The following is a 17,500-nucleotide window of genomic DNA, read 5'->3' as shown; positions in this document are numbered from 1 at the left end:
CATATTTTATGTTACTGATTGCAAAAATCATTTGGGATGCCACTGTGATAAAATTCTGGAAGTTTTTCTCCCGGTAAAAGAAAAATGATGACACTGGAAGTGTGGTGCTCAGCAACAGGGCACTGACCAGTCCTACTTGAGCTAAGAAGTAGCTCAATTTGCTTGCAGATTATGAGAATATTGTCGTCTGTACAGAGACTAAAGAATGTCAAAACAGTTACTAAGCAAATTGTTCCTGCATGTCAAATGATACTCTGGGATAATGGTTGTTGTGGCTTCCAGAGTCCTGTCCATGGCAAAGCTCCATGGTGTATTTTCAGATTGACACCCATTGCCCACTGTCCCAGTTGACCCTGAGATTTATTGGCCCTGCCTGAGGAGAGGTAGATGGCTTCCCAGCTTGCAGTGTGTCAGGAGGGTTGCGTGCTTATGGTTGGACTCGATGCTCTTAAGGGTCTTTTCCAACCGAAATGATTCTATGATTCTATGTGCTGCGCAGAGACTGCCTCGTGCTGCTCTCCCTGCTTAGTAATGCAGAGCAGTACTTTCCCAGGAGCCCAAGGAACTCCTTTTCCCAATTCAATTGCATGTGCCTGGATTTACTTTGTTACTCACCAAGAGCAGCGGTATTAACCTTCTTCAGAAGTGGTCAGTGCATAACTTGTTGTGAGATGTCTGTACATTTCTGTCGCACGTTTTGTCCAGTCGTTCAGCGCAACACACGGTGCATGTTTGGGTGTGCATTTGAGATGGCTGTCCCTGACTCACACTGTCCTGTGGGGAGCATCTTCTGGCAGAGCGATGGAACGGTTGTGTGTGTGCAGAGATGCCCGCTTTTCCTGTCTGAGAGTCAAGAGGGCAGTCTGTGTTGGTAGGATTTGGGGTTGCTGTTTTTCTGTTTTGCCTTTAAAGTGCACGCCACTTTATGGTTATTTTAGGAACTTCTTTTCTATGTGTATGTACATGCAAGAGAACTTCCAACCCAGTACAATCAAGTTAGATCCAAAACATTGTCTCTATTCATCTTCCTTGCACTGTGTTTAACTACAGTGACTGTTGATTATAAATGATCTTGCCATTAGTTAAATGTCAAACAGACACACACACTTACCTGAGAAACTAATGGAAAATGTCTGAATTTTAAGATTTAATGATTGCAGGACCACTTTTGAAAGACTGCAGTTCACTGGGACACCATCCTGTTTGGCTCATAAAATCAATATTATAGGTAGGCAAACTTATAAAGCATTTGAAGTTCCTTTGGCACAATGATCAAAATATGAAAATATGAAGTTTTTGTTTTTTCAGATCTGAAGTCCATGTTAGGCTAGCTGGTGTGACAATCACAAGCTTCAAAACCATTTTCCCTCTGATTTCATGTGATTGCTTTCTTAGGAGGTGCAAGATCTTCTCGCCAAGGAGGAAGCACTGCAGGAGGTTCAGGAGAATTATGTCTCCCTGGAAAGTGAAATCAAGGAGCCTGGAGGAGGAAACAGGTGGGAGAGTTAACTGAAAAAAAAATCATTCACTGTTTACCCTATTTCCTGTTTTGCTGTACATCTCTTAAAACTACATTTGAATAGTCACATCCCAGATTTTTTGAGTTTTAGAGTAGACAAAGAAAGATCTGTGCTACCATCCCTCACAACTGATTAGTCCTTTACCTCAGGAACAAGGATATAAGGTTTGTAAAGGCATCACTGAAAGAATATGACATAGCATTTCTTTGTCGTGCTGTTCAAAAAGCTACTGACACAACTAAAGACACAGTTTTGCCTCCCAAGTTCCCACCAGTTCTTCCTTTCTGAAAAGCACCGTTATTACCCTGTCTAACCTCCCAGAGCAGAGCACGGTGTTCACATGCTGTCGGCTTTGTGCCCATGTTTATTTCAGAAGTACCTATAAGCCTACGTGGTAGAGCGTGCATCGGATCCCCGGTTTTCTCAGGCTTCCAACGTGACTAAGCCCAACAGTTCTAATTCCAGTACTATGTGTACTCGCTCACTCTTACTCTTTGCCATGCTCTGTTTCCCTTCCCCGCTCAGTTAAACAGGCTCCGCTTTGTGGGACTTTTGTTAATATGCATTCCCTTTGGGGGAAGTAGTTCTGTAAAGCCCAGAAAGGCCCCAGCCGGCCCTCCTAGCTTCTTCCTTGTATTCTTCCAAGCCAACTTCCAGTCCCTTGCATGCTGAATGACCAGAAATCCTTTGTTTGGGAGGCATGGAGACTCGCCTATGTAGACTTGCCAACCCAACCTCATCCCATCTGTCTCTGAGCTACTCCTGACTGAACTCAAGTGGCCCTTTACTTCTCCAGGTGGACTCTAATAGTGGTAACCATTACCTGGTACTGCTGAAGCTCATATCCAGCCTCCTAACCCAGGCCCATATCACATTATTTTGTTCCCTGCACATGCAACGTCAAAGACAATTGCCTCCTTCTCTTAAAGCAAAGCAAGACAGCCACAATCCCCTGCTGGAAGGGCCATGCCTGGAAAAGGCAGAGGAAGAACAGTTGTGAGATAAATTACTGAAATGACCATGCCAATTTTCATTCTGCTTTCTCTGTCCATTTAACAAGAACCGTTTGCTCAGATTCCACCTAGCAGTCTGTGGCTGAACTGTGTTGCAGGTTCCTGGAGTAAGCTTGAGTTTCACTGGTGCAGTTGTCCTCTTGCTACTCCCTGTAATTCGAAACTGCATGTGCTTGAGTTCTGCAAACTAGAGTGGTGGAAAGGGGGTTCACTAACCAGCTGTGGTGCCAAACCCCACAAAATTAAAGGTCCTGTTGAAGGAATGGATAACTTGAAGGAAAAAATAAGGGCCGTGGATACATCAGTTAAGTACAGGCCCTTCTGATCTCTTTTGATTAGCAAGTCTAGAGGAGCAAGGAGCAGATTCTCCAATATAACCCTGCTTCAGTGATCTGATCTCCCTGTCACAAATGGTGTGTTTTACACTGACATAACTTGTTGATTTCATGCAGCAGTGCATGGCCTGCTGAATCTTGATGACCATTCATTTGTTCACATACATATGTCTGTATAGGTATCTGTATGCGTGCACACATTAAACCATAAAATAAAATAGATAATACATCATAGTGTAGCATAACATTATATAATTAACGTAACATATTATAAATATGATTTATGTATTACATAAAGCAAGCCATGTAGCTTATGCTTTTCTGTCTGCTGGAGCCGTTTGCTAGTTGATAAACTAAAGAGCTCCCCAGCCTTTTTAATCAACAAAGGTTCATCTTTTGCCTTTCTGACTGGAAACTGCAGAGATTTACGTGGGAAACAAATTTCAGTGGGTTTGATTGTTTTGTGTCGTCCCCGGTACTACTGCTGTCATCAGCTGACTCCTCTAAAGGAGGGAGACTTGGGTCCACTGCTCTCTTTAATCACAACGTGTATTGCAGGCATTGAGCTTTGTACTCTAAGCAATGGTGGGGTGGGGTGGACATTTTAATATCCTCTCATTCTATCCAGTATGAAGACTCCAACAATATATCCATATTTTAAAATCTGTAATATAGCTTAACGCACAATACTTGTGAATGGCACCCATTGCACAAGGAGGGGTTTTGTTAGGTATTAGAATCAGGTTGCCCGTCTCTTTGGATGTTTTCTATGAGCTGGCGCTTAGAAGAGCCTTGCCCTGGGGTCAGCTGTGCTCTCACTGACACCTGTACAAACCCATAAGTAATTTCACTGAAGTTATAGAAATTGTGCTGGACTTGTATCACCGTAGCTGGAAGCAGGAAGTAATTAAGTTCATTTTGAAATTCTTCAGTGTACAGCAAACACTCAGCCCTGCCCACCGACACAGACAGAGACGCGTAGGTACATACATGCAGGTGGAGTTCATAAAATAAATGGCCTGACCAAGTGTATCCACCCAGATGAAAGCCAGCTGCTTGGGAAGGAAACTCTTTTCCTGCCAATGTGGCCTAAAAGCCACCAGCTTGTAAATGGTCAGCCTCAGCTGTGTTGCTGTGACCAAAAATAGTGTTCTTGGGAATATTTACAAGGATGAATACATAAATAATTTTTCTTCCTTTGAGGTTTTCAACAGATGCTGCTAAGCTTTGAGTTTTCTAATTAAAAAAGAAGTCCTATACATGTCAGTATCACATGAACTGTGGCGCTTTTTCTGCTATCCTGTTTCGTAGTGCAGATCCAGGGAACTCCTGAGAGTGCCGGTTGTTGTATGTGTGCAAGGGGTGCCTCTGCGTTTGCAGGCACATTGTCTTGAATCACATATGTTCCTTAAAAAAGTGTATAAGTTAACTTAATTGCCTCTGAGAGTTAAATGCCATTATGTTTTCAACGGCCACATAGGGCTCATGGAGTTGCAGTGGCATAGCCCATCAGAGAGGTGATGCAAGGGACTGATGCCTTGAGTGGAACAGAGAAATTGTACTTCAGAGAACAGTGCTCTTGCTTGGGCAGCATACTGTCCTCACAAGACACACAGCTCACACCCTTTTTAGGCTGTTGGAAGAGACCCCACATCCTGTCCCATGAGGCAAAGCTGGCTGAGGGACAACACCATGCTTCATCTCCTCCTTTCCCTGAACCTCTCTTGCTGTCCTGACTCTGCAACAGCAACTCTAAGTGCTACAGTAAGGAATTCCGCAAGGTCCCCCGAATGACATAAAATGAACCATGTAATTATTTAACTTCAAGAGAAGGACAAAGACTTTCTTCTGAAGGACTTAACATGGGGAACTCAGGAATTCTTGTAAGATTGAGGTGGAAGATGTTTGCAAACCCCATGTCCCTGTGGGCTACCTGCACTGGAAAATTATCAGGAGCCTCTCAAACCACTGTTTGGTCATCCTTCTAAGGGAGCAGTCCACATAGTTGGCACCTAGAAGCATGTCTAGGTTAAAAAAAAAGTGCAGACAAATCCAAATCCCTCTGTCTGTGCTTCCAGCAGGATGGATATAAGCCAACTCTGGTCTAAAACCTGCATAGCTGTGTTATGATAAGCGAGTATATTAGTTAGGATGTGGTGCTGTGCTGACTTGGCAAGGTGGTTTCCAGATGGGAACGGGCTTAGGTTCATCTGGACCAGGGAGCAGGCACTGCATGCTCAACTCTTGTCTGCTCCTGCCCATGGTGGCATGCAGAAGAGAATTAGAGTTACAGATTTCAGACGAAAGCCACCACAGCCTGGCAGCTTAGATAGCCTACAAGAATGCAAAGGTCTCATCACAGATATGGAGCTGCTCAGATGACAGCATGTGACAAACAGTCAACCCAGCATGCAGACGCATCAGACGGTACAAGTACATTGCTCAGAGCTGCAGATAGGTTTGTTGGCTGCGTTGCGATGCAGTATTGCTCAGCTAGTACTGTGTCCACTTTTAAATGAGGCAGAGATTGGGATATCATTCTCTGGGTTAATGTTGATATGACTCGTCTCCATATAAGATCCTGTTCTCGGTTATTTATTTAGTAGACAGAGAGACCAGTGTATGTTTGTGTCTGGTTTTAAAGATAGTTTTCTTGACGAATTACTAAAGGGTCATTTTTTTCATACAGCACAGAGACAACATCCTCCCGGCTGTTTTCTGAGCTATTGGTCACAGACTCCAACACTTCAAGCTCCACAGCAGATGGGTCAACGTATTCTTCAGACATGTCTTTTGTGGGTTTATCTTATCCTGCCTCTGTCACGCGGACCACAGAGATGCCCAGTCTGGCACGATCTTCTGGCCTAACTCAAACTTTGAAAGCCATAGGTAAGCCTCTGGAGATTTGACTGCTTTGTATTTAGGACCAAAAACTACAGCCCTTTATTTGCATATTTATATATGCACACAGTATGAAAATATAACCCTATAGCTTGAGAGGAGGCTTTGGTTATATTTCAACTAATGGAATGGAGCAGCACACATCCCATTTCACATCCCGCTTTCTGGCTGGGACTCATCATGTCTCCAAACATGAGAGTGGCAGGTGAGGCCTCAGGTGGCAGAGAATACGCTTGTGTTCCCTGGACTAAGTGGTGTTATTCCATTGTGTTTCATAATGGCGATAGCCACAATAAGGACTCTATATGTAAAAAGAACCTTTTATTTTCATGCCTTATGTTATAGTAGGCTTAGCTTTCCCACGTAGAAAAAGCTGCAACTGTGCTCCAAGCAATGCGTAGATGCCTGGAGGAGGTTTGTCTAAAGATGCGTGTAGATGTTCTGGGGGCCATGACTGGCCCAGAATAAGCTGCTGAACAGTGAGCATCCAGCTCTTCCCTATTGCAGGGGTTGTGATTGTTTCCAAATCACAGCCAGGGCTGAGAGCAGCCCCGATGCCATCAGAGGTTCTGTACCCTCTGCTTCCTTCCCCATGTCATTTTCTCCAGTGTTGTGTTGAGAGACAGAGGGCAGTGACACCAGCAGTCTCAGAGCAGGGTGCTGCTGATGGGGCAAAGGCCCAGGCTTTGCACCTGGCCACGGGATCTTTTTGGCTCCCATAGAAAGACATGGCAAGTCCAAGAAGAAACTGGTGCTGGCATGTATGAGAGAGGCTTATGAGAGAAAGAGGACAAATCTCTGTTACATGACTGTGCAGTGAGGCAGAGCATATTTGTCCCCAAAGATTTTAAAATGCTCTTTAGTTACTTTAACACAGACCAGAGCAACAGTGCCAATCATATTAGGCGGTTTGCTCAACATCCTGTGAAAAAGTGAAAGCAACGCAGCTCTTGAAAAACAATTATGACTTGAGTTTCTAGTCAGTGGGCAATTCTGATATTCTGGCGTTTGGTTTAGACCTGCGCAATGATAAAAATGGAAATGCTGACATTTGGGGGAAAGCAATTTTTTATTCTTGTGGTACCTAGCTGCTGCTCTGTGTGCATATGCACCCATTTTTCTAACCTTATTAACTTTGGAGTGTTAACACAGAGCATTTTCTCACTCCCAGGCTGGCATGGGGATAGTGTCCTCAGGGTTGAGGTCCTACAGGTTTTCTGAAAATTGACGGCCAGGCATTAGAGATACTGTTGAAGTATTGAAGTAAAAGGCTGGTGTGTCCTTCCCTCCTTCCCATTTACTAGCCATCGGAGAACCCACATGATGCCAGGGCAGGGGGATGGGGAAGCAGAATGAAGGGAAAAAGACATTAGAAACCAGGCTTCGTTAATTCAGCTGCTTAGGGAACAGCATGTTTGGAAAGGTCGAGATGTTTCATTTGACCTAAACAAAATGCTGGGACATTCTTCAGTTGAAATGTTTCATTCCTGCCTATTGAACCAAATCAAAACACTTGGCTTTGGTGAAATGCTGTAATGAAGAGCTTGGGAGGGAGCAGCTGCAGCTTATTCCAGCGGCACTTGTCTGCCCCAGGGTTGGGAGAAGGTGGTGTTTCTTTTCCAAAGGTGGGATGTTGATTATCTCCAATGTATTGATGAACTAAAATGGATTTCACCCCAGGTATTAGAAAACTATGGAAGACCCCAATCTGTCTACTTCTCCTGCCATAAACAGCTGTCTGAAGGGAAAAAGAAGGTGTGAAAATGTTTTAATGGCCTGGTCTTCTATGGAATAGGGGCCAATATGACCTCCCTCTGTGTGGGAGGGTGCTCACAACTGTCTGTCGGTTGTGTCTTTAGTTAATGTTCCATTTCAAACATATTTGGGCATGTTTATACATGCAATATGGGGAAGATACAGGGAAAGAAGTGGCCCTCTGCTGTACTAGCCTTTGGAGTGTGAGGTAGACACTAGCCTGAAGTCCTTCCCTCCTGTTCTCATATGTGTATTCGTGAACAATGAAGCATGTTAGACAGTGGCACTTATTGACAGACCCCTTCTACCCTCCACACCATTCCCTGGAAGTTAATCCAGACCCCAAAGTGGAAAACTGTGATTAAAATCATTGCCCTGATTTGGATATGGTAAGTTTGAACTCGGAGCCTCCTCTCTCTTAGGAGAGCTTTCTAAGCACTCCGCTATGAATTTTGGGGTATAGATGTCCTTTGCTGTGGCATGACACAGCAAAACGGCACAAAAAAATATGAAGAGAGAGCCTACATGGCAGAGCTGGTGCCCTAGGGTGAGCTACTTAAGGCAGTTTAATGACTGATGGAGATGGGGTTCCCTTGAGTTCAGGGTGCCACAGGAGAGGTGACTTTGCCCACGAGGTGCTCTCCTGGAGGCTTGCCCTACAGCATTTTTCTCTACTGACTGTTTGTGGAACGCTACCACAGTTTAGACAGTAGTTTCCAAAGAAGCATAAGGGAATCAGTCATTTGAGCCCACTGAATTTCAACAGTGTCAGGGCCCCTCCTAGAGGTTCCCCAAAAGCCCCTTTTAAAGATGCTAGATCCTAGCAACAGCAAAAGCAACCATCGGTCTGATCTCAGGAACAGACTGGCTTGTTGACACATCAGTGAAAAGCAGCTTTAACACAGTCTGTTCACCCTGCGGCTGCCAGTTCAGCTGCCACTCTGAGTGTTTGATCTAGCAAAGGCTCCAGCCCAGAAAAACAAAGCCCAGCATTTCTAGTTCCTGGCTTAGGGAGCTTGCTGCCCCTTGTGCTGTTTCTCTGCTACCAAAAGCCCAAAGGCCGTTCTTTAATGTTTCGTAGTTCGGTTCATCCTCAACCAGAGTCACACTCTGTTAAGCTGTACACCAGCTGTAGATTTCTCTTTAGACCGCTTGCACTGTAGCATTTCACCTCCTTATTACCCCAGTGCTATTAGGGTTGCCTGCCGCTAACTGCTAGTTTAACCCCGGCAGTACCACTGTCCCAGGACTGCAGTGGTGCTTCCTTGGGTATCCCAAGGGAGGGGATTGCAAATGACTCTAGAAGCGTGTCTGATGCTGTGCCATCGCCATGCCATGATGAAATGCAGAGGGAGAAGGGACTACAGAATTTTTAACACCCTGGGGTTTTTTTGTAATTAAACAAAAGTCATACAGAAAAAAGTAACACTGTAGACAACGCTCCCAAGGAGCTGGTGAAGCTAATCTGCATTGCGGTGATGCTGTCTGACCCGGACGCTCATCCAAGCAAAGCTGATTTGTGCTCCAGTCATTTCAGAGCCAAAATTTAGGCTACCCCACCAGATCTGGTTAGAGGCAGATTATTGGTGGAGTGAGTGTCGTACAATACTCAACATAAAATATTGAAGGAAATCTCAAACGTAGTCTGAGAAGTAGGCACCGAAAAGGATTTAGTTTGTTGAGGAGACTTTGATGTGAGAAATGAGAGAAGTTTTCCTGGTGAAAGATGGATTCGCTGGGCATGTTCCCTCTCTCCCATTCTCCCTGCCTTTGCCAGGAAGGGGAGACCCACATAGTCTCTCTTGACCACTTACATTTGAAAAGGGGAACAAAAAGGGGATTAGGAGATGTTATCACTTTCATTTTGTAATTGGAAGGGAGGCTTGATATATTCATTATCTGCTCACAGCTGATGCTATGCTGTCTAACTGCACTGAAATTGCAGGATGACAATTATACTACCGATGGCATAATTTATTGGTTTTTTGTTACCCAATGTAATTCCAATGAGGTAATAAATCTACATGTCAGTAAGAAAATACTCAGTTTACCAGCTGTGCTCTATTTTATAGCCATGGATTTAACACTTTGAGAGGAGTATTTGCTAAGCATTGCTTTGCAATTAGAGGCAAAGAAGAAATTAAATGTTCCATTTTTGTTACCAAAAAAAAAAATAGATTTGTTCCTCCTAATTTGTCTTTCTGTTAATATTGCATAACTCAGTGTCTTTGTCTTTTGCTTGCTCATCAGCTCAGCCCAAAGATAGTATTGAGATACCAAACTGGAACTCTGCTCCATCAAGAAACCTTAGCCTTTCAATGATGGTGTCAGGACAACACCAGAACCATTTCAGCCCTTTGTTTACTAACTCAAGGAAGATTGCCCAGAGCCTTGTATGCATGGAGAATCATGGAAGGACACATTCTGCTTATGAGGACTACCAAAAGTCTGCATCCAGGTACAGACACAGCTGGGGCTTTCTTTCAGGTTATTTTTGTAGGGAAGAGATGGTGTTTTCTGCAGTATCTCCTTTAGAGGAGCTACGGAACACAAGCAAACAAACCATTGATAAGAAACTGAGTCATTATCCATGAGGATACTGGAGAACATCAGAGGCTTTGAAATGTAAGGATCACACTTACTGCTTTAGGGACAGCTGCCCCCAGATTGGACTTCACACTCAGAAAGGATAAGTCCCCCTTCATTCACCATATCACTTTCAATGTTTGTTAATACAAATAAAAAAATATACTTCCCTTGTGAAGGTAGCCGATAAAAGGAGCAGAAACACGGTACCTCAATTCCTGGTTGGTTATCATATTTTTCTGGCGATGAGATGTCCTAAAACGAACCCAGTACATTTCTTTTAGGTCCCATGCCAGTTTAAATCCAGAGTTTCTAGCAGACTAGTGCTTAGAACAAAGCATCATGGATGAGGTTGCATGTTTGGTGCCTCAGGCTAAGACGTGAGGAGTGGATGAACTCTGTGTTGCTTATATTAGAAGTGGGAGCACTCTATTTACCTGCATGTACTCCTAGGATGAATTTTCGTATAGTCAGTGAAGTCTGGTCACACCAGGCATTGGTGCATGAGAACATCAGGATCGATATTTCCAGCTTTCACTCTCCACAGCTGCACAAAGGGAGTCTTCCACTCTGTGCTCTGCAAGGACAGTGCCATAAAATTGTGAGAGCCTTTTTTGTTCTGTCAAATTGCAAATGCATCATTGGCTTCTTCCTAGCCTTCTTTCAATGTTATTTTTCTCCATACTTTTCCCTCCAGTGAATGCTATTTCCCCCCTGATAAATGAGTGTACCATTTTCCAAGAGCTGCATCTCACTTATTTCCTGTCCTTATTTCTAAGCTCTCTAGGGCTCTTTGTAATATTTCTTGGGCTCTCATTTGTGTTCCCCTCCCCTCTCCTCTCAACTTAATGTTATTTACATATTTTATTAACCAGCTGTTTTATTCCCCCTTGCACATCACAAGTGGAGATGCTCTGTGAAATGAGAGCTACCAGTTGTCCCTATAGGGAACACATGAGATGCAACCCCCTTGTCTATTATTATTCCTTGTTTGCAGTCCTTCAGACAGTTCCTGTGACAGTATTTATGTCTAAGCCAATGGGAAATAATATTGTGAGAGGCACTTTATCAAATGCTTTCCTGACTCCCAGCTCTTTGATGCCTGCTGGTCTCCCTGCTCTCATTCATTTTGCAATTCTTTTGACTTTATATGCATTTTTCTCATGGACTTAGTCTTTGTAAACCCATCGTACTTCTTGGATATGTTTCCATAAAGAGATCTGTGTAATTCTGGGGACATTATAGGGAGAGCCATGAAAAGATACCTTTGAAAACCAGCCTGAAAGCTCCAGTCGTGTTCAGACCTCTAAAGCTCTTTCCAAATAATGAGATAGGGCATACTGTTTGACTGGGCTTGAGGAGAATAACTCTAGATAAACATTAGGAGATAAAAGAGATCACCTTCCCCTTTGTGCATTTCCTTGTATTGTGTGAACTGTTTCCCAGTGAGGATTGAATCACATCTTGTCTCATACAGAAAGCAAAAGAAGTCATTAGCTCTGTTAATTGTTGAAGATAAAGAGTAAAAGGCGATGTCAGTTTGCTTTGTGTGTGGTTAAACTTGTTAAATGCATAAATTAAGCAATTCTTTTAATTCTCATTTGATTCATTAGTACTATGGTATTCCACCGTGCCAGCACACTAGCAGTTTGGTTTTTTTTACTCCACTCAATTTGAATTTAAACTATACCTTTTCTTGTTATACACATTAAATAAATAAAATGACATTGTAGTACACAGTGCCCAATGTTTTAATTTGGTATTGCATTATATTGCATTATACAGCATCCTTTGAGCATACACAGTGTGAACACATAATTTAGTAATACTTCCGTAGAGAACTGATGAGTAGAATGGCTGTATCTGATTTGTTGTGAAGCCACAACACAAGTATACACAAACTTAGTAGAAATATTTGGGTTTGGCCAACTAGGACATTTTGGTTTTATTGTTTATAATCGACTTTAATTTACATCCATTTGCTTTTGAGAATATGTGAACATGCTTAAATCACCTTGAAGGTTATATATTTAATTAGGTTGTTAACTAATGTCATGCTGAGAAATGGATGGGAGTTGAGCCATCAGGATTTTCGGTGGCATTGGCATTTTCAGCAGCATCAGGATTCACTGCATTAGGATTTTTCAGCTATCAGCGTGATAGTATTGTCGTAGGTGTCCTGACACTGATGCTTAGAGATGATCCAGTTTGTGTCCAGTTTTGGGCTCCCCAGTTCAAGAGGGACAGGGAACTACTGGAGCGAGTCCAGCGAAGGGCAACCAAGATGATTATGGGACTGGAGCATCTCCCTTGTGAGGAAAGGCTGAGAGAGCTGGGACTCTTTAGCCTGGAGAAGAGAAGGTTGAGGGGGGACCTGATTAATGTTTACAAGTATCTAAAGGGTGGGTTTAAGGAGGACGGAGCCAGGCTCTTTTCAGTGGTTCCCAGTGACAGGACAAGGGGCAACGGGCACAAGCTGGAACATAGGAAGTTCCATTCAAATACACGGAAAAACTTTATGGTGAGGGTGACAGAGCACTGGAACAGGCTGCCCAGGGAGGTTGTGGAGTCCCCTTCTCTGGAGATTTTCAAGACCCGCCTGGATGCAGCCCTGAGGGATGTGCTTTAGGCAATCCTGCTCTAGCAGGGGAGTTGGACTAGATGATCTCTAGAGGTCCCTTCCAACTCTGAAGATTCCGTGATTCCGTGATTCCGTGATCATAGTGTCTGTTCAATGTGAATGTTGCCGTAAACCTTTCCCTGATCTTTTTGCACCTGAGCAGTGGTAAATCTGCTGTGTTTTGGGGGTATCTGTTTTGCAGAAAACAAGAAAAACAGAAACTGAAACTTGAAGTTCTGTGCATGGCTATTGAAAATCATCAATATTTGTTTTGTACTAAGTGCATGTGCTATATACTAAGGATAAGTTAAGTTAAAGCCCTGATCTGTAGAACACTCGCGATCTCAGCTGAACCTTGGCATTTCAGGCCTACAGTTGCCCACAGCTACTAGGTATGTAACATTTCACAGCCTTTCACAAAGAGTGAGCTGGAGCCTTCTCTCAGGACTTTTCCTGCCCTGTCCCTCTAGTATAGTTAAATCTGTTTGCATGCAAATAAATATGTTTGTACGTCTGGAGATAAGTCTTTCCCAATGTAATAAAAGTATCGATCTGTGACTTTTTTAAAGACATGGGAGCTTAGAAAGGCTTAGAAAGACTGAATTCTTGGCATGCTTTACAGTTAAGCGCCTTGTTGCTAATACCTCTATCAGCTGGTGGAGGAGCAGTTCAAATGGCATTGCTAATGGCAGGTCATAGGTCCATGGCTGGTGCACTCCACGCTACCATGCCAGGGACATTTTTTCTCCCCTCTGCAGAGTGCAGTGCTATGTACATTATAGAAAACTTTGGATTCTTTTACTCTTTATCACTAACACCCCTTCCCCATTTCACTTCACCCTTAGGCCTGGTTGAGCCAACCTTACTGTTTAACCCTTGCAGCTTTGAATCTGACCTTTTCCTTCAGCCAGCATGGCTGTGAGACAGTGGCCTGCCTGGACACAAACTGGCATCTCTATGTTGCATGCTTCAGCAGTTTCCAACACCAAATTCCCATGTCCTATCATTTGCTCCTTTACCCAGTCCTGTGGCTGAGGGACTTGGATCTTTTCAGTCTGGAAAAAAGACAGCTGAGGGGGGATCTTATCAACGCTTATCAACTTAAAGGGTGGGTGTTGGGAGGATGGGGCCAGGCTCTTTTCAGTGGTGCCCAGCGACAGGACAAAGGGTAACGGGCACAAACTTGAACATAGGAAGTTCCACCTAAACATAAGGAGGAACTTCTTTCCTTTGAGGGTGGCAGAGCACTGGAACAGGCTGCCCAGAGAGGTGGTGGGGTCTCTGTCTCTGGAGACATTCCAAACCCACCTGGATGCGTTCCTGTGCAACCTGCTCTAGGTGACCCTGCTCTGGCAGAGGGGTTGGACTAGGTGATCTCCAGAGGTCCCTTCCAACCCTGCCATTTTGTGTCTGTATCAAAAACTCCTGTAAGCCCTGTTTTATGTTCCCAAGTCTCCCTGGCTTTACTATTTTCAACCCGAGGTCTTGGTTAGGAAAGGTCACACTACCCTAGACCTTCATTATTCACTCCATTATCAAACAGGATTCTGCTGTTTAGAATGTTATATCATAAAAATGACCTTTTAAGACCATTTTAGGAGGTCTCTTTCCCCATCTGCTTTTTCCTGTCCTCCTCCTAGGTATATTTTGGCACCCAAAACTTTTCCTTCATTTTCCTTGCACGGATACAGAAATGGGCGATCAGGAAGATCTTTGCCTTCTGTATGGTTTAAAAGTCTTCTCCCATTGATTTAACTGGCTCTACACCCTTCCAGAGGGTAAAAATGTCAGGGATTTCTCTTTGTCACTGATGTCATTCTATTTTTAGAGCCCAGTGGAGTCCTAGGGCACTGCTGCAGCTTCTGGACTGTAGCAATATATGTAGAAAGCAACTGTGGATTTGAGTCACAGCATTTACATCTTCATGTGTAAATGATGACTTAGAAACCGAGGGATCCCAAAGGATCACTCTCTGAATTAGCAGTTTGCAAAGTTTTGAAGCACAGCAGCTTGTAGAGACTGACAAAAAAAAAGCTCGGGTTAAAATAATGTCCCCCAAAACTTTTTACGCTATGTTATTTCAGCGATCCAGCTTAGAGTTTGGTCCTGTGAGCAGGGAGGAGGGAGAAACGTGCCGAACTCTGGCAGCCAGATAAAAGCAAGCGGCCAGAAGAGGGGCAGAGTCTGAAAGTGAGGACCCCCTCAGCCTGGCTGTGCTGCCAAAGTCCCAGCTAAAGCTGTCCTAGGTCTTCCTTGCTGATGTGAAGCACAAATAGACCAGGACTGAGCGGGAGGAGGGGCACTCTGGAGTTCCCGAAGTTTGCAGGAAGACAGAGGAGAGGCAGCCAAGTGTAACATTCACTATGCATGTCTTCGCTGGCCAGGGAGGGGGCAGTTCCCTGCGGCTCTCCTTCCAAATCTATCAATGCCAGCAGCAGCCTGGAGGCAGCCTAGCTGTCTTGAGCAAGTGTGACTCACTGCTACACCCGCACAGCTGAATTATTGGTGGTGGGTGGGCAGTATTTGTCACACTGTTGAGGAGGATTTGGCTAAGTTAAGCAAGCACATAGGCTGTCTGGGCTGTTGGGTCAACCTTGACCATACACACAGAGGTCTATGAGTTGAACTTACTAGAACAAGACAAATGTGGCAAGGGCAAAAGCATTACACGCACAGAAGACAGACATGACACTGCACCAGTGCTAAATAATGAAATTTATTGCAGTAGATGCTGCATCCAAAGCTGAATGATTCCTAAACTTCATTCACAATCTGCCTAATAAGACCTATGATGAGTATTACAGTCCGGGACTGAGTGTTTAGAAGTGCTCCCTTGACATGTGCGCTACTTAAAGGAACACTCAAGTGATAAATTTGTTTTCCAGTGCTTAAGAGAGATTGAGTGTTCCCCTGCTCACACAAGAAGTCCCCGGTCTTACTGCAAATGCAAAACAGCCTCCGCTTTGCTGGGATTCTGAAACAAGGGAGGGATGAAATCTCAGTCTTCAGCATGGAGTCTCTCTGAGTTAATAATAAAGTGTTAGTAATGAAGATTTTTCTTTATCCAGGAAGGAAAAAACAATGAGTGGCAAGAGGAGAAAGGTATACTGATGGACAGGAGGACTTTTCTGAATTTACAAAGGGAGTCAGCTTACACAACTCCCACTAATCATACTATGCTAAATACCCAAGACAGCCTTAGAGGTTGTAGCCTAAATAGATTTAGACAAAACCAAATTCAAATGGTACACTGATGACTTTCTGCCACACAAATAATCTTACAATTTCTGTAATGGATGCTACCTAAATGTGGAAGAGAAATAGAATATACTAATTTTAATGCAAATGGATTTTTTTTCAGATGAAAGGCACTGCATAAAAAGTGGAATGGCAGTGCTCTAAATATTCTGCCTATGGTACGTTTACTTACCATTAATTACTGACATCTAGGCTAGTTGTTATAAGGAAATACATGTAATTTTCAATTAACCAACGCTTTTACACTTTCAAATCAACATCTGTTCTTTCAGTGCTATTGGAAATTTGAAAATTGCTGAAGTTGATCCAGGTGGTTATTTTGTAAGGATCCTGAACTGTGCCCCTGAAAAAGAGGAAAGCATTGGGGATTATCTCATGAAGCAGGACGTCCAAGGTCAACCAGTGGCTGTATTTCGTTTTCCCTCTGAGACCAGGATGGGGCCCAACTCCACCATGACCGTGAGTGTGGGGGTTTTGAGTGCCTTTTCTCAGCTGGATACACTCTTACTCTGGTGGTATAGAGTCAAATTTAGGTCTCTATTTTTGGAAAGGCTAACACTCACAAATAATGATGACTTTGAAGAAGATGCTAATGTCCACCATCAGTACAAGCCTGGCGTTTGCATGACATGTCCAGCATTTCATGTTGCCCAGCAATGGGAAGCTATCATGGAAAGTCCTTGTTTGATACACTTCTTTTTCCAACCATTGCTCCCATAAAAAGCTCTCCCTACTGTCAGAATATTGGGTTGTGCCAGTGTTTGCTAAAAGAGGGTGTGAACCTTGGATCATAAACCCACAAATAATAGAACTGGAAAGGAAATTAATTTTATGTGTTGCTACTGAAGCAATTGATATGTTTTTGTGTATAATCTGAGGTATCGGTATAGTAGGGTCTCAACTGAAAATAAGAGAAATGATGTTGCTTTCCAGATTGTGCCCACTATCTGAGGACAGCTGTTATCCGGCAGAGAAATCCATAAACCGTTGTTCTGGCAGCGAGGCTCTGTTCCTGGCTTTGCCTTGGATGACTTCAGGCAAAATGATGACACTCTGTGCCTTAGTTTCCAATTTTGTAGAAGGAAGATGTGCCCTCTTTTGAAGTTGTGCCAGAACTATAAGTTAAAAATTCAGTGCATGGGCTGCTGCTCTTCAAAAATTACTGCCCCTCCAGCAAGTTTAGATTTATCTTTTTGCCAGTTTGAGTAAGAGTTAGAAAGGTATGTAGGATCTAAGATGCAAAGAGTCAGATGACTTCATCATACCCCAGAAAAGCTTTAAATAGAAAACAACAAACTTATGCATCTGATATCCATGGTAATGAAAAACGCTTGAACGTGTGAACTAAATGTGACCAAGGCTTAGTCGTAGGTGAGGAATGTCTGCTGGTGTCTGCACGCGGCCTGCAGCAACCTCTGGGATGTACACACACTCAGAGCAGGGACAACCTTTGCTGTACTGGGTAAAGATGCTGGCTGCTTGGCTGGCTGCAAGACACCTTCCAGATCTCTC

The 17,500-nt window shown here is 43.6% G+C and overlaps 1 protein-coding gene across 1 annotated transcript in view; it reads left to right on the top strand.

The window, feature by feature from the left end:
* Positions 1-17,500, top strand: part of LMNTD1 (lamin tail domain containing 1) — a 223,672-nt gene that overhangs the window by 164,688 nt on the left and 41,484 nt on the right. The window contains exons 4-7 of the mRNA XM_074572755.1: positions 1,396-1,496; positions 5,558-5,757; positions 9,775-9,982; positions 16,261-16,447. Of these exons, the coding sequence (XP_074428856.1) occupies positions 1,396-1,496; positions 5,558-5,757; positions 9,775-9,982; positions 16,261-16,447 (696 nt within the window). The remainder of the gene's footprint in view (positions 1-1,395; positions 1,497-5,557; positions 5,758-9,774; positions 9,983-16,260; positions 16,448-17,500) is intronic.

Source organism: Larus michahellis, chromosome 1 (genome assembly GCF_964199755.1).
Source record: "Larus michahellis chromosome 1, bLarMic1.1, whole genome shotgun sequence".
Taxonomy (NCBI): Eukaryota; Metazoa; Chordata; class Aves; order Charadriiformes; family Laridae; genus Larus; species Larus michahellis.
The sequence above is the reverse complement of the archived record's forward strand: the minus strand, read 5'-3'. Positions and strand labels throughout refer to the sequence as shown.